Source organism: Miscanthus floridulus, chromosome 8 (genome assembly GCF_019320115.1).
Source record: "Miscanthus floridulus cultivar M001 chromosome 8, ASM1932011v1, whole genome shotgun sequence".
Taxonomy (NCBI): domain Eukaryota; kingdom Viridiplantae; phylum Streptophyta; class Magnoliopsida; order Poales; family Poaceae; genus Miscanthus; species Miscanthus floridulus.
Genome location: NC_089587.1, coordinates 62,275,480 through 62,301,964, shown reverse-complemented (window position 1 = coordinate 62,301,964; position 26,485 = coordinate 62,275,480). Strand labels below are relative to the sequence as shown.

At 42.7% G+C, this 26,485-nt stretch overlaps 1 protein-coding gene and 1 pseudogene across 1 annotated transcript; both read left to right on the top strand.

Moving 5' to 3' along the window:
- Positions 1 to 4,414: 4,414 nt before the first annotated feature.
- Positions 4,415 to 8,500, top strand: LOC136472289 (polycomb group protein FIE2). The gene is made up of 13 exons (XM_066470013.1): positions 4,415 to 5,046; positions 5,488 to 5,553; positions 5,644 to 5,769; positions 6,162 to 6,242; positions 6,335 to 6,427; positions 6,641 to 6,716; positions 6,795 to 6,874; positions 6,975 to 7,046; positions 7,227 to 7,286; positions 7,447 to 7,543; positions 7,796 to 7,859; positions 7,963 to 8,022; positions 8,185 to 8,500. Exons 1-13 carry the CDS (start codon positions 4,858 to 4,860, stop codon positions 8,258 to 8,260), a joined length of 1,140 nt encoding a protein of 379 aa, XP_066326110.1. The 5' UTR covers positions 4,415 to 4,857; the 3' UTR covers positions 8,261 to 8,500.
- Positions 8,501 to 12,558: 4,058 nt separating this feature from the next.
- LOC136469204 (polycomb group protein FIE1-like) lies at positions 12,559 to 22,369 on the top strand (annotated as a pseudogene).
- The last annotated feature ends 4,116 nt before the right edge of the window (positions 22,370 to 26,485 follow it).

The window sequence follows — 26,485 nt, the reverse complement described above, 5'->3', positions numbered from 1 at the left end:
ATTTGTGCCGAGTCAACAACCCAAGTGGATAGAGGAACCTAACTAATTGAGCTATGCTCAATTTGCCATGCAAGTCAGCTCGCTAGTTTTTTTATATACACCAACATTTCTATTAGCATATAACATTCTTGGGAAACTCTAACTTTAATGCTTTTCTTGAAAAATCTATAATGGAGAGAGAGAGAGAGAGAGAGAGAGAGGAGGATGAGGAGGAGGAGGAGGAGGCCTGTACATATATAAGTACTATCCATTTTCTACTAGTTTTTTAAGAATCCAGATAAACTAACAAATACAAATTTGAAACATAATGAAGATGGGCACTTCTGGCATCTCCTGGATATTAATTAAGAGCCTACCATTAAAGCTATACATAATTATTCACCTCTTCTATGTATAAATTTTCCGGCAACCCTACTACCACATTCCCCTGTCTCTATAAGGTCTCTCTCATTGACTCATCGAGATTGCCACCTCCATCTCCCCTTCTCACTGTTCAGCTCTTCCACAATTATCAACCATCACAAAACATTCATCTTTCTTATCAACCTCATCGATGCTTGTCTCAACTTTCCCTTTACCTGGACTAGTCATATATATATCCCTCTTTCAAAGTCGTTAATCATAAAAGACCTATAGAAAATCCCATTGCCAACCCTGATGGAGTCCGATCGTGGGAAACAACAGTCTCATGGCAAGAAACAAGGTGAACATGGTGGCAAGATGCATGATTATGATGGCAATAAAAGTCAAGAGTCTAGTAATAAGGAACACGAGTCCAACAGAAAGAAACACGAATCACGTAGAAAGAGGTAAGGCATACTCCTACAAAATCTTGGCTTCAAATTCAAGTTAAATCTATGTATACATGTTTATTTGACTTCTAAAGATATGTTTATGCTTAGTACCTTCATGCACATGAGTTTGAACAATTTCACAATAAAATAGTATTAAATCAATATGACCAGGAATTATACCATGAAATTTTTAGAGACTGATGAGTTGCACTATCATACCATGATGATTATGTCATTTCTTTCCAATATAAAAAGTTTTCTTAACCCTTGCACTCAGAATATTGATAGAATGGAATTTTGTATGTGGAATTCCTTGCCACATGTTGTGTAACATCCATTTGTAATGCTTTGCGTCTAGTCCATTTTGTGTGTTATTGTTATGTAAATAATTCTTTTTCAAATCCAATTTTGTTTCTCCACATATCTAGAATATAGAATAATTCTATAAGAATTGAAAACAAAGCGTTAACTTAGGAATGCATTATTCAATATATTTATGCATTTTCTCCCATTATGAGATATATATCTCAAAATTTAGCATGTAATAACTTGGAACATTCCTTACATTATGTTGGGCTGATCAGTGTCATATGTCTAGATTAATTAATTATTTGTATTGCTATTTTAGTAGATGTTTGTTGTTTACCCAATAAGAAAAGGCCATTATAAAGAGAAACAATGTTATTAGATAGAGTTAGTCTTTATATTTTATATTCTTTTAGCCATTGGATCTTGTGGCGTTTCAAACACATTCCTCCCTTTTATCCCTAATTCCATCTCTTTTATCTTTATCTATCCTATACCTTATCTTCTTTCTACACTGACACTAACGCATATACCACTCCTAGCCTTGCTGCAACTACCAACAATCAAATACTGCTACCTCGCTAGAACCAAAGATAGGTCCATTGGTGCACACTACATTAGATCCTCCCTATTGGGACTCTTCATCCATCCTAACTCCCCAACATGATTTCAAAAAGTTTCCCCCTACCATGTCATCCTACTCCATCTCCAATGTTTTTTGGAACTAGATTCTCTCCACCCGCCACCACCAAGCTAACGACAACAAAATAACACCCCTACAACAAGTGGTGGAGGTGAACCAAAATTAAGGGGAGGGGGCAATTTTAAATGGTAGTATTGTAGATATCAAAGGTTCTCAACTTAGGGCTATATGTCTACATATAGCTGCAGTCCTATGAAGCATCAGACATTTTTTGACTGAACTAAATCTTTTTAGAAGAAGGGGTGGATGCCCAGTTTCATCTCCATGAGCTTCCACCCCTGCCTATAAGCTCATCCACCGATTGAAGGTTCTTCATTGCTAGAGCCTACCTCTTATTACCGCCATGATAACTAACTTTTGTCCATACTATTCTCTCTAAATTCATGGGCATGTGCTAAATCCCTACCCCCCCAAGAGCCATTAATCCTCCAAACCCATCCTTAAGCCCAAACCAAACACATAAATCTAATTTCAACATAATTTAGGTGATATGGATCTGCGTGATATTAGTCACTTAATCTAGCAAGCTCTATAAAAAAATAATTCCTCCTCACGTGGAACAGGACCATAAAACTGTACTATATTTGACAAAGTTAAAAAAAAGTCATCCTCACATGTTTTACAAATTTAGGTCTAGAAAGTTTAGTAGAGTCTACATAAACTTTTAATTAACCATGAACATTACCAAAAACCCTTCTTTGTTTCTTCAAAGTAATGTCCCCTCCCCCTGCCAAAGGGCCTCTAGTCTAGTTGGTCAGAGTACCTCGGCGTCACTCCTCAGGTCCTGGGTTCGATTCGTGGGAGCGAATTTAAGACTAAGGTTAAAAAATCCCCTCGTTCGTCCCATATCCAAAGCATTGGGGTGCACCAGCCCAATTCTCACTTGGGCGACGGAAAGCCACCGTGTAAGGTGGGCGGGGGTTTGGGGTTTTTCTCGGCCTGGTGAGAAGGTCTTCTTATTTGGAATGCTGTGGGGGCAGTCTTAACCCCTTCAGGTCGAGTCCCCTCCCCCTTCTTCCCCAAAAACATCTTCATTGCACGGCATGGCCTATCACGATGAAGATCCCACAAGGGATTACTAAATCACTACACCATACAAGGATGTGGATGGATTTATATATACATTCATCTGTTTATTTTGCATGTAAGTAGTACAACCCTATTGCATGATTAATTGCAATCTCTTATTTTTGACGTAGCAAGTTTTCTTAGTCCTTGTATTCTAAACAATGATTGATTTAATCAATTCCTTGTTGCATCTTGTGTCTCACCCATTTGAAATGCTTTGTGCCTAGTCCATTTGGATGTGGTAAATCCTTCTAAACTTTTCCTCCCCTGCAATCCTTCTAAAAACACATTGACATGAGGAAAATCCTTGCCCCCTAAGTCAAGAATGTGTCAACTCACAACCCCAAATCTCTAATCCTAACCTCTAAATCTTATTTAAATTTTTCCTATTCTAGTCTATTTGTAGTGCTTCGTATTTAGTCCATTTGTCTTATGTGCCTCATGTGTATAAATAATAGGGAGGTGTATATAATAGTCAACAAGTCTTGTCTTTTGTTGTCGAATCCATTTTCAATCCTTTTTGTTTGGTTTGCTTGTTGTTGTTGTAAAAAATTCTGTCACACCTTTTTTGTACTTTTCCCTTACCACATACTCTATCATGGAGCACCAATAACCTCTGCATGCTTCATCAACAAACTAAAATCATTTGTGTCTACTCCGTAGTGACATCCAAACTTACCGATCACCATAAGTTAAACCACCATTGAGTATCAACCTTGCCCTAAATGGTAGCTAAATCCTTAAATTTCTTTCTTTTCTTCCTCTTTGAGAATAGAAGTTTTAAAGATTTTAAAAACAAAGTTAATGGATCATGTTGTCAACAGGTGACTTGTATTTTGCTTGCAAGTTAATCACTTTTTGTAACCGTTGGACATAGATCCAATGGTCTAAATCATGCCCCTTTAACCTAAACCCTAATCTATTTCCTCCTACTCTCTCGTTATGCCGCCGCCACCGCTTGCCTGGACCCGATATATATTGCTCACCCTCGATGTGTGTTGCCTCACTTCGTCTCGTCGGCGTGTCTCTCCCTCTCCACCCTCTTTACCATGATAGCACCCTTGTTACCTTCTATATCGTTAATGATTGGGTCGAGCTCCCTCGCCGCCATGGTCAACGCCTGGCTCCGATGGCCCTGTCGCCTTCACTGGTCGTCGACAGACTCCCACCACTTGGGCGAGGTAATATCACTGCCTCCTTGCCATTCTACCTACTGCTATTGTCCTGAGGTGAATTTTTCCATCCTCTAGCAAGGGTAAATACCTAATCCCAAACTCTAATTCTAAATCCCAGGCTAGCAGTCCTGCTCTTTGAGGTATCTAATCTCAAATTTTTGACTCTAGTATACTATAAGGAGTAAATCTGAAAATTAAATAATGAAAAAATGGCTTAAAACCTGTTTCGAAATTGGAGCGCAGACATTTTGTTGTTCCTATGTTTTTTTTTATAAAAAAAACAGACTGATTCGTGTAAAATTTCATTCAAAATTCCCGTCTTTCGAACAGGCACTGAATTCTATTGCCCGGACCCCTTCCTATGCTTGCCCAAACCCACAAAACCCTCGCCGTTGCGCCGCAGCCCGGTTGCCTCTGCGGCCGCCGCGACACTAGTAACGGTCTACAACTGTACACCAGAAAGGCTGCAGAATTCAATTCCAGAAAATTCCAGCTTTTGTTCTAGCTTGGATTTGAGATTCGATTTGAAGTCTGAAAGCCCCTTCCAATTTGCTAGTCCTCTATTTTAATCTCTGCTGTGCTGCGTTAAATCCCTAAACTCCACAGTGCGGCGCCGCCCCAGCCACGCCGGAAGAGGTCGCCGCGTGAGGTCACCGTCCCCGTTGCCGCAGCCTCCAACCCGAAGCCCAGGCCGCCACCGGTGCATAACAAGGAGAATCAGGCGGAGGGGGAAGCAGCAGAGGAGGGGGGAGCAACTGAGGAGGGGGAGAAGTACCGGGCGGAACCGGAAATCCTGCCGCTGCCGCCGGCCATGGCGAAGCTGGGCCCGGGGCAGGGGCTCGGGTGCGAGGCGGCGGAGGGGTCGCTCGTGCCCAGCCGGAAGCAGGAGTACAAGCCCTGCGGCAAGCACACTGAGGGGAAGCGCCCGCTCTATGCCATCGGGTTCAACTTCATGGACGCGCGCTACTACGACGTCTTCGCCACCGTCGGCGGCAACCGAGTAAGCCATCGACTGCTCCCTCTTGTTGTCCTTCTTTGTTTCTTCCTGAGGTTTGGGGAGTTCTTGATGATGAATGACAAGGTAAAGCTATGATTTTTGGTAATTTTGGTGGCAGGTTTTAATTAGGAAGCAGAGCGCTTTTGTTTCAAATTCGATCTAAAGCTGAGACATTCGGTTCTTTTTTATTTGGGATTTGTGGTCTGTAATATTCCGAGTATTGTGATTTGTTTTGCCGAAACATGGAGTTTGCTAGTTCATTTGATGAAAAGCTGCAACCTTTGACAGAGAATCTGTATCATTGGGGAAAGTATAGTGAGGTGTGGGGAATCAGATAGTACCGATATTACTTTGATTAATGATTATAAGATAATCTTTTAATGTCCATGCTGCTTTCACCTGCTTGTGTTGAGAAGTCGCTTATCTTGCCTCTTGATCTTGCAGGTGACAACTTACCGCTGCCTTGAGAATGGTAGTTTTGCTCTTCTACAAGCTTACATTGATGAGGATGTAAGAAAGACAATGCCCACTGCCTTTTCTTGCTGATTTTAAGTTTGATAGTGTGCTTTCTCTAATGCTCATGACGCCTATTTACCTCAGAAGGATGAGTCATTCTATACTCTAAGTTGGGCTCGTGACCATGTTGATGGCTCACCACTGCTGGTGGCAGCAGGAAGCAATGGGATCATTCGGGTCATCAATTGTGCTACAGAGAAGTTAGCTAAGGTAAGGTACCCTTAGACTTGTATGTGTTCCTATGGCAAACTTGAATGAAGCTTTACTTGCATATCAATAGTTGGACTGTTAAGGACTGTTGCTTGCTATGGTATCTGATCCAGAAGGTCATTTGAATTTGCTTTAAGTTAAGGACTGTTGCTTGCTATGCATTAATACCATTAGCAAACTGTACCTTTTGCCTACAGAATATTCTGGATTTTGAATACTTCAATATGTCCGTTATAGACTTTTAGTCAAGACACATCAACCTAGTGTATCTATTTTTACGTTATATGTATTGTCAAGAGATTGGGCATGCTAATAAATACTATCCCCTATACCATTTATTAGGACGTGCACTGTGTGTCTTATTTGGTAATTTTGTTTACGGGATTCTGCAGAGCTTTGTTGGCCATGGTGACTCAATAAATGAGATAAGAACTCAACCGTTGAAGCCTTCGCTCATCATTTCTGCAAGCAAGGTTATGTGATAACCTGTTCTTATGTTCAATGTACCTTTTCTTTTATAATTGTTCTGAGTTTTGACACCATTTCATATGACATTATCGAATAGGATGAATCTGTTAGGCTATGGAATGTCCATACAGGGATCTGTATCTTGATATTTGCTGGAGCTGGAGGTCATCGCAATGAAGTGTTGAGTGTTGTAAGTAGTGCCTGCTTATTATTATGACATTGTTTTAGAACATTACTTGCTTAAAGTGCCTTGATTATACCATTCTTTCAGCTTCTGATGTTATCATTTGTTATTGAGCGTTACATCAGGGATAAAATAAGACTCTCTAATGACTGCTACTGCTTTTGTACTTCAATTACATTAGGCATAAAGGTACTGATGAATACATTATTTTGTCTTAAGGACTTCCACCCTAGTGATATTGAACGCTTTGCAAGTTGTGGCATGGACAACACTGTGAAAATCTGGTCAATGAAAGGTTAGAAAGCTACTTCAAAGTTGCTTCATGTTTGCATTTGCATGTTGCATGTCATTGAGTTTGCCAATGTTGTCGCAGAATTTTGGCTATATGTTGACAAATCATATTCATGGACTGACCTTCCATCAAAGTTCCCAACAAAATATGTCCAGTTTCCGGTATGTTAAACATTCATAATTATCTTTATCCATTCTCTTGTAAATCCCTGTTGGTGTTTAGTCCTCATGCCATCAGACTGACCTGTTTCTTTTGTTTCAGGTCTTGATTGCTGCAGTACACTCTAACTATGTTGATTGTACAAGATGGCTTGGTGACTTCATCCTATCAAAGGTGAAATTTCTGATTCGTTGAAATGGATACAAATTTCTGTAGCACAGTTGTCACTCTTTTGTTGGTTTGACATGCCACTGTCTGGTTCATCTATGGCTGTACTGTGCAAGTGTTCAGTTTTCAATCTTTTTTCTCAGTGCCTAATGAGGGATCTGATCTGTGAAAAAATTCTATTTGCAGAGTGTTGACAATGAAATTGTGCTTTGGGAACCAAAGACAAAAGAACAGAGTCCTGGGGAGGTAATTCAGTTTAACTTTCCCAGAATTGTATACCTATCATAATGCCATATACTTACCTACAGTTGTAAACTATTTCCAGTGATGTCTTAGATTTCAAGGCACTAACTGCCCATATTAAATATATTCCACTGAAGTAATATGATTTTCTGTTGCCTCATAGGGAAGCATTGATATTCTTCAGAAGTACCCTGTCCCAGAATGTGACATCTGGTTCATCAAATTTTCATGTGATTTTCACTTCAATCAGTTGGCGATAGGTAATATCTCTCATCAGGATTGTTTCTGACACAGAAGTTTGATTTAAGATTATTTTTTTTGCTTTGTAAAATTTCACACACAAGTTGTTTTGATGTTTTTGAATGGCAATCTGTTAACACATATATATGACTTTTTTCCCCATAGAAATATTTGCTGATCAGATATCTGCAAATAAATTCAGATGTGTTTGATTAGATTTAGAGATACAGGAAAAGTTGACTCCTCTAATAACCATCCACTACTTCAAACAGGCAATCGCGAAGGAAAAATATACGTGTGGGAAGTACAGTCCAGCCCACCTGTCTTAATTGCTCGGTAATTTTTACTGCAAGATTTCATTTATTCTTGTCTTCCACTTGTATTGTTGCTGAATTAGTAACTGTTATGCTTCTGGATGCGAATGATTCATCATTTTCAGGCTGTATAATCAGCAATGCAAATCGCCAATAAGGCAAACTGCAGTGTCCTTCGATGGAAGGTACCTCACCCTAATCCTCGCTTTGGTGTACTGTCTATTCTAGCATTTGCTTTTTTTTTGTTCTGCTTGAGAAATTCTCAATAGCATGTCATACGCTTCTGCATTTTCTTTTTCTGTTTCCATGGTGGATTGATAAAATGTGACCACGTCTTCCTTATCTAGCACAATCCTTGGAGCTGGCGAAGATGGCACCATATGGCGATGGGATGAAGTGGATCATCCGGGCTCCAAAAACTGAAGCAAGTGTTGCTGCTCTGCCACCAGTGGTAATGCTGGACTGATGGTTACCCTTGACTGGGGTTGTGATGGTGTAATCCGTTGGTGGAAAGTGCCACCTGGTGTTTTTTTAGTCAAAATGGTTGGTATTAACTGAATGTTGAATGTTTGGATGTTGGCTCAGTTATGCTTCGAATGTTGTAAGTTGGGATGCTCGTGCTGGTACTTTGCTCCGTGGACAAGTGAACTTAATTTGTTGCAAGTTTGGGAACCGTTGTTATCTGTTTGTTCTTGCAATTCTAAAAAAAGAGCAAATTTCAGGATGCCTTTTTTTTCCCAGTACAAGAAAACTAAGGGGGTGTTTAGTTTTTACAGGCCCTCCTAAAATTCCTGTCACATCGAATGTTTAGACACATGCATAGAGTATTAAATATAAATTAATTACAAAACTAATTACACAACTTGCGACTAATTTGCGAGATGAATCTTTTAAGCCTAATTAGTCCATGATTTGACAACGTGGTGCTACAGTAAACATGTGCTAATAACAGCTTAATTAGGCTTAAAAAATCGTCTCACAAATTAGCCTTTATCTATGTAATTGGTTTTATAATTAATCTATATTTAATGCTCTTTATTAGTATCTAAACATTCGATGTGACATGAATTTTAGGAGCGACTAAAGAACCAAACACCCCCTAAGTTTTAGGCTTGTTTTTTAAATTACTCCTTTTTAAAAAAAAAACTGGATTTGTACTGCATTCCTTGTTCATAGCTTTACTTTTGAAGTCTTGATAGCTGGGTCTAAAGGCCCTGTTTGGCTTACCCAGAAGCCGGTTTATTCGGCTTCTTTTTTCAGTCAGAACAGTATTTTTCTCCCACAACAATTCAGCAAGAACAGTGTTTTGCAGTTAGTTTCAGTCAAAATTCAGCAAGCCGAACGGGACCTTGACCATGCCCACTAGCATCAGAAGCCATGTGAAATGTTATTTGTGGAATGCATGTACAAACCCACCTAAAGTTACCCTTCCGTTAGGTCATTGAATGTTTCCTTACTGTCACATGGAAATCTTCGAATTGCGACCCTGAACTTAAACTCGTTATGGAAGAGACTTGACCGAAACTAGGACTTTAGCATTTAGCAAGCTGCACAACAGCTCCCTCCAAAAAAAAAAGCTCCTTCAGCATTTAGCAAGCTGCACAACAGCTCCTTCCAAAAAAAAAAGCTCCTTCAGCCTGACAGGCATGTGTAGATCCTATATAGCTAATAGTTAGTTGAGGTCCCATATAGCTAAGTTAGCTGTTAAAAATTAGATAAGGTCTTGTTTGATCCTCAGATAATAAATTAAATAATATCTTATCTACCACCTAGCTAAAACTTACTAGCTATTTAGCTGGTTTCTCCCCGCTAATACAACTAAATAATGTTTTACGTACCACTCATCTAACAATTACTGATTATTAGCTGGTTTCTCCTAACTAACACCTAAATAATCTCTTACTTACCAACCAGCTAACAATTACTAGTAATTAGCTACTTTCCCCCGGCTAACACAACTAAATAATCTCTTACCTACCATCCAGCTAACAATTACTTGTTATTAGTTGGTTTCTGCAAGCTAACACATCTAAATAATCTCTTACCTACCACCCAGCTAATAATTACTAGTTATTAGCTGTTTTTTTTCGGCTAACACAACTAAATAATCTCTTACCTACTACCTAGCTAACAATTACTAGTAATTAGCTGGTTTCTCCCGGCTAATATAGCTAATAGTTAGCTGGTGATCTAAACGGCCCCCATTCAGTATCTATGTGCCTCTTTGGGAGCGTGTCAGCTCATCAGCCTGTTCGGTTGGCTGGTTCGTATCGTTGCTGGTTCGTGAAGAAGTACTGCTGGCTGGTTTGTGTGAGAGAAAAATACTATTCCGGCTAGAAATTTACGATCGTTTACGATAAGCCACAGCCAAACGAACATGCTGCTATGGCTTGCATCGATCTTTCTACAGCTACAGGTCGCAACAACTTTCTCCTGGGGAACCGGTAGTAACCATTCAATTTGAGCATCGATCTTTCTATAGCTACAACCATTTAGTAACTAATTCAGTTTGATGCTCAGCTACTAGAAAGAGCCTCAAATTTGTCTATCCCAGTTGTGATGGAACCGGTCACTAAAGGCGTGTTTATTTCCCTGCATCAGGGTGGCCCGTTCATCTGAGATGGACCTAATTAGACAGAGACAGGCACAATAGTTGCACTGAATAGGATGTGGGCTGGCCTAAGTAAGCCTTTATTTGTTTGCCTATACTAGAGGTGGGCTCTAGCCTTTTTTACTCTCACAATAGCTCCCTGGCATGGCCCAAGGCTGTGACATGTAAGCCGAGCTATAGAAAAACGCAGTCTATTTTCGTTTCTTGAGAGCCAGGCCAAAGGGTGCTTTGAGGCCCACGCTGGCTGGGCTGGAAAGCTGGACCAGGAAAACAAACAAGAGAAGCTGCAGTTGGGGAGCTTGGCCCATGCTGGCCTGAGCCAGGCAAACAAACACGCCCTAATAGAGTTCTAATGTTATCTTTTAAGGTTAAATGACCTGGGGAATTTGCGCTCAGGACTTTTTATGCTCATTAGCTCAACCAAAGGGTTCCCAACATGGCTACAAGTTCATGTTTTCGTAAGTACTCCCTCTGTTTCAAACTATAAGTAGTTCTGGCTTTTCTTAAAACATGAGACTGGATTCAACATAGCTACAACAATCCAGACTTAGGATTTTCATCAATATGAGACTGGATTCAATTTCAGTTTCGGTTTTTGCAAGCCTAACAATCTTTTGAAAACACAAAACATTATAGTGGGTCTAAGTTCATGCCATTTCACTAGAACATTACTACATGTTTTATATATAAGGACAACACAAGTTTTATACAAAATTGCTTAATAAATAGCCTTAATCAAGACATTAAAAATTAAGAGCATGGTATTAATCACTTATCTCCTAACGGTTCGACCTAGTATTTTTATGTGGACAATAAGCTTAAGCAACACACAAAACATGCAACGAAGGAGAATTATGATGCTCACGATAGGATTATGAATTTAATTTAAAGGCTTAACACCGAGGGTGTTACACTATGTTTTGTGAACTCAAGTATTATCTAACTTGTATTCACTGTCAGCTGTAGTGGCAAATTACTAAGCTACTTATTATCTCCATGGACATACAGCAAGAAGTCCCAAGAAATAGTTGGCTCAAATAAGACCGAGGCATCCATCTTCTGTATCCATTGTGGTGAAAAACAAACAACCCCACATTTGTCTTTTTTACATTGCTTATGGTGAAGCATTCACCCGTCGTGATGCATGGTCAGATTCATGCCTTAGTGACTATAAGGACCGTGACGCCTAAGAGGGAGGAGGGGGAGGGGGCTAATTAGGCAACTTAAAAATCTACTTCTAACTATAGCCTCTAATTTTCACCTTAGCAAAACCTATGCAATAAGATAAACTATCTAAATGTACAACTACGGTTTTGCTAGTGTGTTGCTATCTCTACCGTAAAAGAGTTATGCAACCTAGGTTCCAATACTATCAACTAGCCTATCAACTAAGCTAGGAAAGGTAAAGCACACAACCAAGATTGCAATACAAATGCAGAAACTAAAGATGAGGTAGAGATGCAAACTTCCGTTAACGGCTCTGGTATTTTTATCGAGGTATCAAGAAGCAGCCAGCTTCCCCCTAGTCCTCGTTAGAGCCCCTCGCAAGAGCCAAGCTCTCGGTCAGGTAACTCCGTGATAGCCTCGGGCCTTCCCCACGCACAAGTGGGTCTCCGATGTGCTTTTTGCAAGCCTCTCCTAGATTGCTCTCCGCCGTCTTCACTACCAAACTTCTAGCCAAAACGCCGCGGGCATTGTTCCCTCCGGTACACGGTGGCGGCCACACCACAAATGCAGTTGGTGTGGTCTGGCAAGACTACAAGCCCCGCTGAGTACAAATGCGATGTGCGCAAGCACCTTTGATCAAGAGGTGTGTAAACCTCACTAGCAACTAAGCCTAAGCCTAGAGCAAGCGCATAAGTGGTGGTCTAACTAGCCTAAGCACTTTGCAAAAAACCTACATTAATCACCATGCATATCACTAAGCACTATGCAAGTGGAGAGCTCTAAAATGGTGTATCAACACCCCACACAAGTTTCCCAACTCCTCCACACATGAAATAGCCGGTTGGGGGCTTATTTATAGCCTCCCCAACTCCAAAGAGCCATTGAACTCTTGCTACTCTCGGGCAGAGCCTGGCGGTCCCACCATCCATCGTGGCGGTCCACAATGAGGTGCGCCAATGGTCGACTGGCGCTCCAACGGCCACCTGCAGCTCCTGGAGGTCCCACCGCCCATCTTGGTGATCCCACCGTGAGGCGCGCCAATGGTCAACTGGCGTTCCAATGGTCGCCTGTAGCTCCTAGAAGTCCCACCGCCCGTCTTGGTGGTCCCACAGCGAGGCGCGTCAATAGCAGACCTTCTTCTTCATGCTTTAGTCTTTTTGGCGTAACTTTTAGCTCCGAACTCCGATTTTGATGATCTTGGACTTTTTGGAAAGCTAATGAAGAGCTCTAAAACTTTGAATTGATATCACATTAACTTGAGCAAATCCAAAATCATGAGATAGGATCAATCCATTCAGCTCTTTGTCTTGACTTTAGTTTAATTTGTGTCTTCATGTTCAGGCTTCTTCAATGTTGTGTCTTTGACTCTTTGCTTGACTTCTAGATCTTCTACCAAGCTTCTAATGTATTCATTAAGGTGTAGATCATCTTCTCCATTTGTCCATCTCGGTCCAAGTCCACCATGCAACCTATTGGACTACAAAATAAATACTTGCAAATATATTAGTCCAACTTGGTCATGTCGATCATCAAACACCAAAATCCAAACTAAATGGGCCGATGGTCCATTTTCCTTACAGTGACCATCAACAAATAGCATGCAAAAAAATCAACTCCAAATAAACACTACATCAATACATATAATATGTCATGACTGAGTCTTCGTTTCATAAAAATCAAACCACAAAAAATAAACCAAACTTTTGGTTCCAAAAATCTTATACCATCTGTGTTTACCTTATATTGATGTTGTACATATGAATTGTATGAACTTTCTGATGAATGTGGTTCTTGTGAATTGAATTCAACCTTATTCAAATTTGAGCCAAAATTATACAAAATCAAAATAAATTTGAATATGATGGGATAGCTGAAAGCTTTTGTTTGGTTTTGGTAATTAAGTGCCAACCATGTGGACTAATGCTTGTAATGAGTTTGTTTAGCTAGGGTCCGCTTGTTGGTGATGAACAAGGCACATGAGGTGTTGGAGATGAAGATCTTGATCACATGCATGCAAGTGTTCATCCCTTTGTGAGAAGATGGAGTGAAAGCAAACCTGAAGGCAAATGTATAATAATGTTAGGGTTTTGTTTTTGCCAACCAAAGTGCAATAGAGTGCACAGTTGGGTTTATGATAGATAGTTGTACTATAAAGAGGGGAGCTCTTAAGTTGCAACAATTATCTAGTGCCACTATATGTGGCTAATAATTGTATATGCATTACTCTTAGTGACGTGGTGAGGATGCAAGAGAAAAGCTTCAAAAAATGTTTGGAAAATGCTTACTCACATACACAAAGTGTTAGAACACTTGGAGGAGTTTAGCACATTGAAAAAGGCTTTGAAAATGAAGTTTGGTGGGATGTTTTGTGCCCATTGGATTAATTCGGTGATCCCCTAGGCCTTAGCACTGGACTAATATGCTTAGTGCAAAAGCCTAAGAGAAGAGGAGTTTGGGATGGGCACTGTTGCCTCAGCGGTTGGACTGCCAACCCTTGGCACACGCTGAAAGCCATCTGTTTAAATTTTTGCACGTAGCGCATAGTCTGGTGGTGCACCACATGGTCCATCAGACTATGACTTGGCACTGTTCACTACCTAGGCCTACCTGACTACACCAGCCATTCAAACCGCTAGAGGTGGTGGTTGGACCACTAGAAGGAAGTTGAGCATGGGAGGTTTCTGTGTTTGAAATAGTCTTAAGCACTTAATTCGGTGCTAAACACCAGACTAATCCATTGTAAATTTTAGGTTTTGGAACCTCTCTATATAACACTAGATTATTTTATTGGTTAGGGCACCGAATCAAATTTATTTCACCAGACTAACTATGTGTTAAAGGAGATGACCTATGGAGCATGTCAAAGGTAGCCGTTGCTACCTGATGGCTGGACCGCCAGGCATGTAGTGTGCTAGGTGAGGGGGGAAATGGCTAGTTTTCTTCCCCCTCCTATAAATAGATGGGTGCTTGGTTTTGAGGGTTCTCTTGGCCATTTGTTGACATCCCTACTCCCTCTAAGAGCTGAGCAAACTCCCACTCCCTCTCTCTTGACTTATTGATCATATTTGTTAGAGATTGGGAGCCTCTAGTGCATTGCATTAGGCGACACTAGGAAATCTTTGTGATTTAGATTCTCTTGTTACTCTTGGTGATTGCCATCACCTAGTGGCTTGGTGCTTGAGGAGATCATTGAGTACCATTTGGTGATTGTGTGGTGGCTCCGATCATTGGCTTTGTGAGGGGCTTTGTGCTCATCCCCGTGAGAGACTCGCTAAGAGCAACTTTAGTGGAATCATCGAGGCTTGGAGTGGTTCTTTGTGTTCTACCGACTTCCACACTAGTGCTCATGTTGTAGGGGCTGAGCTTGTCTACTTGTAAGGCTAATGATGCAGTGAACTTAAGAATGTGCATCAACTGGGACATAGGTTGCCGGCAAGCAACCGAACCTCGGGGTATATCAATTGTGTCACTTGCCCTCGTTGGTTTGCATTCTCTACACATGTAATTACATTTCATATCTTGTGTTTGTGTAGTTGTTTGTGTAGTAGTAGCTCTCTAAGCTTGTTTGGTTGCTAGTTTAGCTTAGCCTTCTAGTGAGTAGTGTTACCTAGTTGCTCTCCTTGTTAGCTCTCTGGCGGTTAGGTGTTGCCTCTAGTTGCTTGTGTGCTTAATTAGTTTAACTTGCAACTAGGATTGTGTAGGGAGCTTGCTTTGTATTAACTAGGCTAAACAAGTAGTGACTATTGGGATTGTCTCTTATACTAATGCACTTTGCATAATGTCTTTGTGTTTGTAGAATTTGCAATAGGCTATTCATCCCTCTCTATCCATCCATAGATCCTTTTAATAGCTTACTATTATCAGTTGGTGGATACAATCAATGGTACAAAATTGAATCTATACCTTCGCTGACATGAAAACTGCATTACAAATTGTATTTGTACCTTTAGGGTTTTATAATAACTAACAATGTGAATGGACTTTGTACCACTAGAATTTAGAGATAACCAATGGTATGTATTAGAATAGTATCGATAATTTGTATTTAGAATCAATGGAATAGATGGATTTTCACTGTTGATTTGGGATCTATGGTACAAAAGGCTATTTCTACACACACTTGTGCACTTTGGAATTATCAATAAAAGCCTTTATTGTAAGGTGAGTGTTCTTACCAATTTAACAGACACTTACCAACTTAAATAAGGTGGCAATGACCATAAATAGAGATATGATGTCACTTGGCTTGAATGACTAGTATTACTCTATTCACATGTCCATCGCTAAGTTGCATGAAAATAAAAATAATGTTCAGATAGAGCTCAACTTCGACATTGACCTCACTATCTACTTGGGTTATGATTTGATTTTGCCTTAGTCTCCAATTATGAAAGTTTGATGGAGTCATCATTGACAACTACTTTTAATTCATGTTAGTTGGCTACATTCTTCTTGAGGAGCTTACCGTCTACTTCAGCTTTGAACTACTTTATCTACATTGCATTCAACATACAAAGCTCATGGGGATTCACCACCAAAAATACCATAAATGACAACTTTTCCATCATCGTTCCAATTACAGTGGGCTCGCCATTGAGTTTAGCCATGGCTAAACCAACTAAAATTTCATCAAAATCTTAGCCTTCATTGACTACATCGGTTTGAAGGGCTAGTCATCGACCACGACTTCGAATACCTCAACACATGCAAAGCTCCACTCATGAAACCTCAAGAGGGGGTTGAGGCGGCTACATTGGGTAACAAATCCATCTAGATGATTGCTAATTGCTCATAAGGATAGACTTGAATAGATTATGGTAACTTCTACTTTGAAAAAACTACTTTGACTATGTAAAACCACACTTTGCTCTAGGAGAGGAAGTGTTGAGCAACCAAGCGGGATCCAAAGTAAAGCCTCAAGCAACCAAGCTAAGGCATGGAAGTGAAACCCAAAGACGAAGCTAATTAAGAAGCCTCCAAAATGATCGAAGCACCAGAATGAAGCTAAGAGAGAAGCCTTCAACCTTCACCAATCTCCACCAAGAACCCTTCGATAGATGGTATCTAATTTTTTCCTACAATGAAAACCTGTGTCAGCTAGTAGAACAAAGAACAAAGCTTAGGCCTAGTATATGTTGGATATGCATAGTTAGAACCTAAGTTGTGCTTGCTCTTTTCTTCATTCCCTTTTTCCACTAGGTTTTTGGATTAAGTTTTTAGATCGCCATATACACTGCCATGGTTGTAGAGGTGTTCTTAACCATCATAGTTCTGAGTTTTACTTGTTTTTTCTATGTTGTAGCTACTAGGTCACTTCATGCCAGCCAAAACCTAGCAATTGAGGGGCTGCTCATGGGGATTAGGGAAAAGGCCCAGCCCATGTACGATCCAAGGGCATCCTTGTAATTTTTATCCCCACCAAGGATTAGGGAAAAAATAACCCCCTTCTATATAAAGGACTTTCCTCTTTGCTTCCCCCTCTCTCATATTAGGTTAGACACCAAAAGTGCAACCGCCGTCACCACCACTAGACCACTCGGCACCAGCCGCCGCCACCACCACCTCCACTGCCTCAACTGGTGCTACCACTCGTGATTCTTCGTTCTACCCACTTCCTGTAGCACTGCTGGTCTACGAACCTTTGGATCTCTCTCAACCTCTGGCATAGGTAAAGCCCATAAGCACTAACCCTAGATCCCCATCTTTAATCTCCATATTTAGTGATTTCAATTGTTGACAAGCAAATATGAAATTAAATCATTTTGGTAATAAGAATTTTGACTATTTTTCCCTCTAAAAGCCCCTTCCTCTCCCAATGCGAACTCACATGCAAAACCTTTACTATTGCATAGTGTGGCTAGCTTTCCCAAGCCATGAAGCTTCCACCATGATAGTATTAGTAATGCACTTCCACAAAAGGGTTCATATTTAATTTCAGTTTTAGATTTTCCTTTTGGTGTTTTAGCTAAGCTTTGAGACTTGATTTGAAGTATTAGATAACCCCATCCAATTTCCTTCTAATTTATACTCTATTCAATGCTGATGCTCTTCCTTAAATCCTAGACTTTGCAGTATGGTGCCCTTCCAAAGCACGCAGTAAGACGTCACTTCGTGAGATCACTACCATCGTTGCCACTGGGCCCATTGCAAACTCACAACCCGCCAGCTCAACATTGACGAAGGAGGAGGAGCAGCAGGAGGAGCAGTGCCCAAAGGAACCGAAGATCCTGCCATTACCGCCGATCACTAGTGAATCTAGTCCCGCAACAAGGGTTGGGGTGTGAAGCGGTGGAAGGGCTGCTCGTGCCTAGCCGAAACCGGGAATACAAGCCTAGTGGCAAGTATATTGTGGGAAATCACCCGATCTATGCCATCGGGTTCAACTTCATGGACGTGCGCTACTATGACGTCTTTGCTGTCACCAGCGGCAATAGTGTAAGCAGCTCGACTTCTCCCTACCTCTCGTTTGCTGTCCTTTTATCTTCTTGAGGTTCGGGGAGTTGTTTATGATGAGTGGCAAATGGAAGGTATGCCTTTGGTGGTGTTTGGGTGTTGGTTTGGAATCAGAAAGGGATTTGAGTATGGGTTATGATGTGTGGGTTTTTGATAGGGAAATTTAATATCTTTTCCCATTTCCTTGTTTGGCAGCACGAGTAATGGTTTGGGTAATAAAAGGGAAAATGACTAAAAGATCATTTCTCATACATAGCATGTACTTTTACATAGGGATATTTTAGTCATTTTACACACCCTATTTATGTCCCACTCAACTAACCATTCCCCCTAGTGGGATAGAATGGGATGATTCGACTAGTTCAGATCTCTCCCTAACAACATCCTTTTCCATACCCAATTTTTTTACAAAAAACATTGAGATAAACCTAGATATTATTTCACTTTTCTTGCCCCTTCTAATATAATACATTCGTCACTCCACATTTTGGTGAGGGTGGTGGGTATTTGGGGGAATGGAATATTATTGTTTTTAATTTGATTGAAAGCTGGGAACTTTGGCTGTATTTTTATTGGAAATTTGAGGTACATTATCTTTAATATATTGTGATCTATTTTGTTGAAACATGAATTTGTTGTGTATTTTGATTCATTTGATGAAAAGCGTTTATAAGGTATAATCTGTAAATTCCCTTATGATGAAACAATATAATGCTACTTTCACCTACTCATCTTGAGGAGTCGCTTACCTTGCTTCTTGATCTGCAGGTGACAGTTTACCGGTGCCTTGAGAATGGTAGTTTTGGTCTTCTACAAGCTTATGTTGATGAGGATGTGAGAAAGACAATGCCTGATGCCTGTGGTTGTTAATGTTAATTTGACAATATGGTTTATCTAATGCTCAGTGATGCCTATTTATCTCAGAAGGATGAGTCATTCTATACTCTAAGCTGGACCAAAGATAAAGTTGATGGTGGCTCACCAATGTTGGTGGCTGCAGGAAACAATCGGATCATTCGGGTCATCAATTGTGCTACCGAGAAGTTAGCTAAGGTTTACTACCCTTGACTTAGTCTATGCTTGTATGGAAAAGTTGAGTGAAGATTCATCTTGATATATCAATATTTCAGTAGCTTAGTTGAAAAACCAATTTATCTATGCTCTCTGTTCTAGAACATCAGTTGAATTTGCTTGATTAAGCAATGGTCTTGCTCACACAATATTCTAGGAGTTGAATACTTCAGTATGTCTGTTACGTGATAGCAAATACATGGTGAATCAGGACATGTACTGGATATTTAATTTCCATTTATGACATTCTCCAGAGCTTAGTTGGCCATGGTGGTTCAATACATGAGATAAAGACTCATGCATCGAAGCCTTCGCTCATCATTTCTGCCAGCAAGGTTAGCAGATAACTTGCTAGGTGTAGAATTTTTATTTTCATTTTGACACTGTTGAATAATATGACATTATTCTATAGGATGAATCTGTTAGGCTATGGAATGTCCGTACAGGGATCTGCGTCTTGATCTTTGCAGGAGTTGGAGGCCATCGCCATGACGTGTTGAGTGTCGTAAGTATCGATTGCATCTTGTCTGGACATTGTTTTAAATATTACTTGCCCTGAAGATAACACTCATTGAGATTCTGATGTTACCATTTGTTATTGAGAAGGCCAAATTTCAATTTATAACATCAGGGATAAAGTAAGATCCCATAATTACTGCTACTGTTTTTCTACTTCCATTACATTAGGGCTTAGGCATAAAGGTACTGATCAAAACACATTCTTTTATCTGAAGGACTTCCACCCTACTGAGATCGGGCTTTTTGCAAGTTGTGGCATGGACAATACTGTGAAAATTTGGTCAATGAAAGGTTTGGAAACTACTTCAAAGTAGCTTCATGTTTACATTTAGTGTTGTATGTTGCATATCACTGACAGACTTTTGCCAATGTTGTCACAGAATTTTGGGTATATGTTGAAAAAGTCATATTCATGGACTGACCATCCATCAAAGTTTCCAACAAGACATATCCAGTTTCCGGTATGTTAAGCATCTATAATCACCTGAGATCCTTTCTTTTTGCAAACTACTGTTGGTGCTTAGTTCTCATGCCATTCAAACCTACCTGTTTCTTTCCTTTCAGGTCTTGAGTGCTGCAGTACACTCTGACTTTGTTGATTGTACAAGATGGCTTGGTGACTTCATCCTGTCAAAGGTACCTCATTTGTTAAATGGATACATATTGTTATAGTAATAACGTTGTTCTTTTGTTGGTCTGGTACACCAGACTTTATTGACTTTTAGTCACTAGATTAGTTTGCAACCTATTTCCTTACTCAGTGCTAGTATTGGTTCCTGCATAGGGAATAAGGATCTGATATGTGATAACATGGATTTGCAGAGTGTCGAGAATGAAATTTTGCTTTGGGAACCAAAACCAGATAAGAATAGGCCTGGGGAGGTGACATGCTTTAACTTCTCCCGAATTGTGTACTTATTTTAGTATCATACTTATCTACAGTTTGAAACTTGTCTGGTGATGTTTTCAGTTTCTGAACACTAACTCACATACTAAATTTATATCTCTGAATCAATATAATTTTCTCTTTCTTCGTATAGGGAAGCGTTGATATTCTTCAGAAGTACCCTGTGCCACAGGGTACATTATGGTTTATGAAATTTTCATGTGATTTTCACTTCAACCAGTTGGCAGTAGGTAATATCTTCTGTAAGGACTGTGTTCTGACACTAAAGCTTTATGTAAGATTAGTTTTACTATTGTAAATTTCACAACCACAAGTTGTCAAAGATCTTTTTTGTTAACACAATGTTCATACTTGTAGAAACTATGATTTTCGTAGATTTTTTTCTGTAGACCAATACTTATTTGTGGAAAACATGGTTTTAGTAGCCCGCTATTGCTTTTTCATAGGGTCTACTGCTATGACATCGCTAATCGTTCCACTATTGCAGCTTAGGACGCTATAGCCCCGCTAAACACCACTCTTTGCCTTACCTGGAAAATATTTTTAGTATCACTAATCCTGACTGAGGCAAATATTCATTCCTTACTCTAGATGACTATAACATATGCTTCTGTGTTGTGTTCTTTACTTAAAAATGATGAAATAAATAGTTGAACAATTATCTATTGATGATTGTTGAATTTTGAAAGGATATGAATGTTGATTGTAGCCGGAGTATGTCGATTAATTAATAAATGTTAAGTAATAGACCTAGAAACATGTTGTTTAGGCTATCTCCAACAACAACACCCAAAATACAAGACACATTCGTCCTTTAGGTAGCGCTATAGGCAAAATGTTCAATACCTATTCGGCATCTTCTCCAATAACAAGATCCAAAAGAGAATCATTTCTGCAAATGAGTTTTCAGGAGAGAGGATGGCCATATTTGGGTTGTGTCTATAAGGCAACCCAAAATAGGATCTCCCGTATAGGTACTCTGTTGGAGGCTGATTTTGGGATTTCTTGCTACTCATTTTGGGTTTGGGTGCCCATATGAGTTCTTTGTTGGAGACAGTCTTAGAGCCATATATACATCTTTGAGTATTCTTTGTTCATGGAATTTTCTTAGTTATATGTTTTTGTGCATAATTAATTAATATTTTGTATGTTTAATATAGGACCGCTAAATGAAATATCTTCCGCTATATCCTTGTATAGCTTTTTGTAGCTCCTAGAGAAAGCTGCCGCTAAATGTCTTATCCCGCTATTTAAAATATTGGTGCAAAATAAATTCAGTATATGTTTGGTTAAATTTTAAGGAACAAATCTTTTAAAGTAAGATTCTGAATAATCATCGGCTGCTTCAAACAGGCAACAGTAAAGGTGAGATCTATGTTTGGGAAGTACAGTCCTGCCCGCCTGTCTTAATTGATCGGTAATTTTTACTGCATCAGTTTCAGTTGTTCTTCTCCTCCTCTTGCATCGGATTCTGCATAACTAGTAACTCCTATGCTTCTGGATGCAAACACTTCATCATTTTTAGGCTGTCTAATCAGGAATGCAAATCGCCAATAAGGCAGACTGCAGGTGTCCGTCGATGGGAGGTACCTCACTCTGCTGATGCATTGCACGTAATGTGCTTGCTTATTTCATTTTTCTGTTTTTGCAATGGATGGATCTCAATGTGATGTTGGTTTACTTGTCCAGCACAATCCTAGGAGCTGGCGATGATGGCACCATCTGGCGATGGGACGAAGTGAGTCCTTCGAGCTCCAAAACTGAAGCAATTCAAGCTGCTGTGGCCGCCGATGCCAATGCCTGAGGATTATTGTCGTTGGTTTACATTGTACTCCGTGCTGATTAGCCTTATCGTCGGTTGTTCCAGAGTCAGAGTGGTTGGTTAACTGAACTGTTAAATGTTAGGATGCTGGTTCTGTTATGCTCTGAATGTCGTAACTTGTGTGATGACGCTCGTTGTGTTAAACGGTTAATCTGCACTGTGGAGTTGTGGATGAGATAAATAACTTGATCGTGACTTTGGAATCCATATCATCAACTCGTCATCTGTTTGTTCTGCATTCTCTAGAATTAGTGAAGCTGTGTTCCTAAGCCCATATGCGGAAATTCCAATAAATCTCAAAGGTCTATTGTGTGTGTTTCCTAATGGGCTTTAATATCTAAGCCCATAAGTAGAGGTGTAAGGTGCATCATCAATTAGTACCATATTGTTAGTCGATGTTAGAGGAGTTCTTTATACACATACACACACGCATGCGCGCGCACACACCAACCCCTCCTGCAAAATGCACACCGGAACTAGTACATGGGGAGCCCCTAGGTTTAATTGAGAATCATAAGGTAGTCAATTAGATCTTTTTTCTCATCTCCCTATTGTGCTGCCACTGTAGTGTATTCCACCCCGACCGCCAGAGCAGATCTCCGGAACCCTTTGCTCTTGTGATCTTGCACTGAAAGAGGGCGAACTAATAGTTTTATTTGGAAGTGCTTAGCACGACTACCCGCGTTCTTCACCGTAGGCCTCCTACAATTCAAGTTGAGGTGTTGTATAACGTGGTCTTCATTGTCGGCTGCTTCGACTAGTACTCACCAATGTCGTTGTCAACATCGCTCCTCCATCTTCACCAGTTACGGTGACACCATGTGTAGACATTCAGCTCGGTCATCGTCATATGGAATGGCGCTGCACTGCATCGAGTTGCTACACTGCCGCTCAGCTAAATCAGTGAGGCTCGATCACCTGAGTAACAACGCAGCTGGTGCCTCCGGCACTGGTTCCTCTTAAGGGTATAATTTTCTAACTCTTGTGTTATGGTCTATTGTATTTATTCCAATACTATTTACTGTCGTATATGCTAGTTTATTATGAGAGATGCCAAGCTTTATTTAAATAATACTGGAATCGTGACTTTGTTTCCTCTGTAATGATTTATATTCCGAATATATATGACCCTACAAATGCCTAATTTTCCATCAGCCTGCCTAGGCCTAGCTGCCTGATTTTTTCAAAACATGCTGCTGATTTTTGGGGATGATATCCAATAATCCAAATGAAAACATCATTTGGTAAAAATGAGGAGACTACTGTTATGACCGGCTTAGCCTATAGCCGGAGGAGGCCCATTAGTGGCTGATAGCAGCCGCAGGGGTTAGGGGCCTAAAGGTCCATAGTATTATTTCAGTTATTTCCATTAGCTATAAATATCAATTGTAAGACACTTGGATAATTAAGCAAGGAGTAATCACATTACTCGGCTTCCCTCTGGGAGCCGGGAGTTCCAAAACCCTAGCCGTCATCTCTCTTTCTCTCGTCGTGCGATCACGGCACCTCGCCGCCGTACGACGTTCAAGCCCCGACCACCGATCCCGATCGACAAGGCACAGAGAGCAGCAGCCTATCAACCTGGTATCAGCGATCTCGGGTTCGATGTCGCTCCCTCTGCCCACCTCTTCCACGCCGCCGATCGTGGCCTCCACCTCCGTTCCGCTGCCGTCCACCTCCGTGCCGCTGCCACTCCCTACCACCAACGCCATGATCCCATCGTCCCCGATGCCGCTAGGCTCCGCAGGGGCGCCCGCTACCACCGGCGGGCCGGTCGTCCTCATGCCCGAGGAAGTCACATAGGCCATCCTCGATCTGGGCCGCGCAGTGGGCGAGATTCGCGCCTTCCTGGGCGGATCAAATCACGTGCAACCGTCTCCCCAACCGCAACTCCCACCACGGCCGCCGCAGCAACAACTGCCGCCGCCGCCGCCGTCCACCGCGATCGCTACGTCAGGGATGGCGCCCCAGTACGGCATGCCGCCTGGAGTGCACGGATCATCACCACGCTCGTCCGTGCCGAACCCATCGGGTGGGGTGCCGATCCAACTAATTCAGTTCCCGCACTCCCCGCCCCCGCTGCCGCCCTGGCTGTTCGTGGCACCGCCGGCCTATTCATCCTCCACGACGCAGCCATGGCTTCCACCACCACCGTTCTCCGCCGATGTCGGGTCCTCCTACGGGGGTGCTCCGGCCCTGGGGGTCCTCTATGGTGGCACCGACGGGCCGCTGTTCCACGGCAGCAGCATGCCATCGTCCCACCCTTCAGCGGCGCCAGCTCCGGATGCGTACGGAGGGGGGCCTGCCTACGGGGGCGTCCCAAACGATGGTGGCGTCGCATCCAACCATGGCGGCCAGCCGCCATTCGGCGCCTCCAACTATGGCAGCCATGGTAGCCAGCCGCCGTTCGGCTATGATCTGCAGGCCAAGTTCTACAAGCTCGAGTTCCCAACATACGACGGCACCGTTGATCCACTGAATTGGTTGAACCAGTGCGACCAGTTTTTTCGCGGCCAGCGCACGCCGGCGACCAACCGGACCTGGCTTGCGTCCTACCATCTCCGCGGGGGCGCACAGACCTGGTACTACGCCTTGGAGCAGGACGAAGGCATGCCGACGTGGGAGCGTTTCCACGACTTATGTCGCCTTTGCTTTGGGCCGCCGCTATAGGGCAGTCAGCTGGTTGAGCTCGGGCGGCTGCCCTTCGCCACGACCGTCCAAGAGTTCGCCGACCGCTTCCAAGCGCTCGCCTGTCACGCACTGGACGTCTCTATGCGCCAGCGTGCTGAGCTCTTTGTCGGCGGCTTACCGGAGCACATCAGGGTGGATGTCGAGATCTACTGCCCACAGGACCTGTAGACGGCGATGCACTACGCCCGCGCATTTGAGCGACGGGCGGCTGCGACTCCTCCGGCGCTTCCTGCACGCGTCGCCCGACCGGTCCAACGGGCGGGCCTTCCAGCAGCACGCGCACCAAGGGCCGGGCCGGCTGCGCTTCCTCCAGCCGCGGGAGCGGGCGCCCCGGGCGGCCGCGCATTCCGGCGACTCACGCCAGCCGAGCAGCAAGAACGGCGCCGCCAGGGGCTCTGCTACAATTGCGATGAGCTCTACGCCCCGGGCCACGTGTGCCCACGCCTCCTTTACCTGGCAGCCAACGACATCATCGAGGAAGCCGCGCCGCCACAAGAGGCTATGGTCGCGCCGGCTCTGCAGGAGGAAGATGCTGCTCCCGAGGCCGATGTTGCTAATATCTTTGCGGTCTCCCTCCATGCTTTTGCAGGCATTCGGACGTCCAACACCATGCTGCTGCCGGTAATGATCAAGGGGGAGCGCCTGTTGGCGTTGCTCGACACCGGCTCCACCCACAATTTTCTCAGTGGGGCGACGATGAGGTGCCTTGGGTTCGCTCCGGATGGCGGGGAACACCTCCGTGTCACGGTGGCCAATGGGGACAAACTTCGCTGCGCTGGGCTCGCCCGGAACGTTCCCATCACCATCGAAGGGGAGACCTTCACCATCACGTGCGCCGGCATCGACTTGGGCTGCTTCGACTTCATCCTCGGCTACAATTACCTGCGCACGCTCGGCCCCATCACTTGGGATTTGGAGGCCAAGACCATGGTGTTCTGGCGTGGCGGACGTCGGATCCAGTGGCAGGGCGTGGGTAGCCCTGACCCACCCGAGCCTTTCCAGCAGGCTGTGGCGACTGCCGCCGCCGTCCAACAGCCCCTGCTGGATCACCTCCTCGAGCAGCACGCGGCCATCTTCGACGAGCCGCGCGGTCTCCCTCCGGCAAGGCCGTACGACCACCGCATCCACCTGCTGCCCGACACGGCCCCGGTTGCCGTCCGACCGTACCGCTACCCCCAGCTGCAGAAGGACGAGCTGGAACGCCAGTGCGAGGCCATGCTCACCCAGGGAATCATCCGGCCGAGCACCTCGCCGTTCTCCGCACCGGTACTGTTGGTCCGCAAGGCGGACGCGTCTTGGCGTTTCTGCATCAACTACCGCGCCCTCAACGCCAAGACGTCCAAGGACAAGTTCCCGATCCCGGTGGTGGACGAGCTCCTCGACGAGCTCCATGGGGCTCGCTTCTTC

Bases quoted from the DNA above. Each gene is read 5' to 3' on its own strand.
- LOC136472289 (XM_066470013.1), top strand. From the start codon at position 4,858: ATGGCGAAGCTGGGCCCGGGGCAGGGGCTCGGGTGCGAGGCGGCGGAG. The intron at 5,047-5,487 runs GTAAGCCATCGA...TTGATCTTGCAG, and splicing joins CCACCGTCGGCGGCAACCGA to GTGACAACTTACCGCTGCCT. The intron at 7,287-7,446 runs GTAATTCAGTTT...GTTGCCTCATAG, and splicing joins AAGAACAGAGTCCTGGGGAG to GGAAGCATTGATATTCTTCA.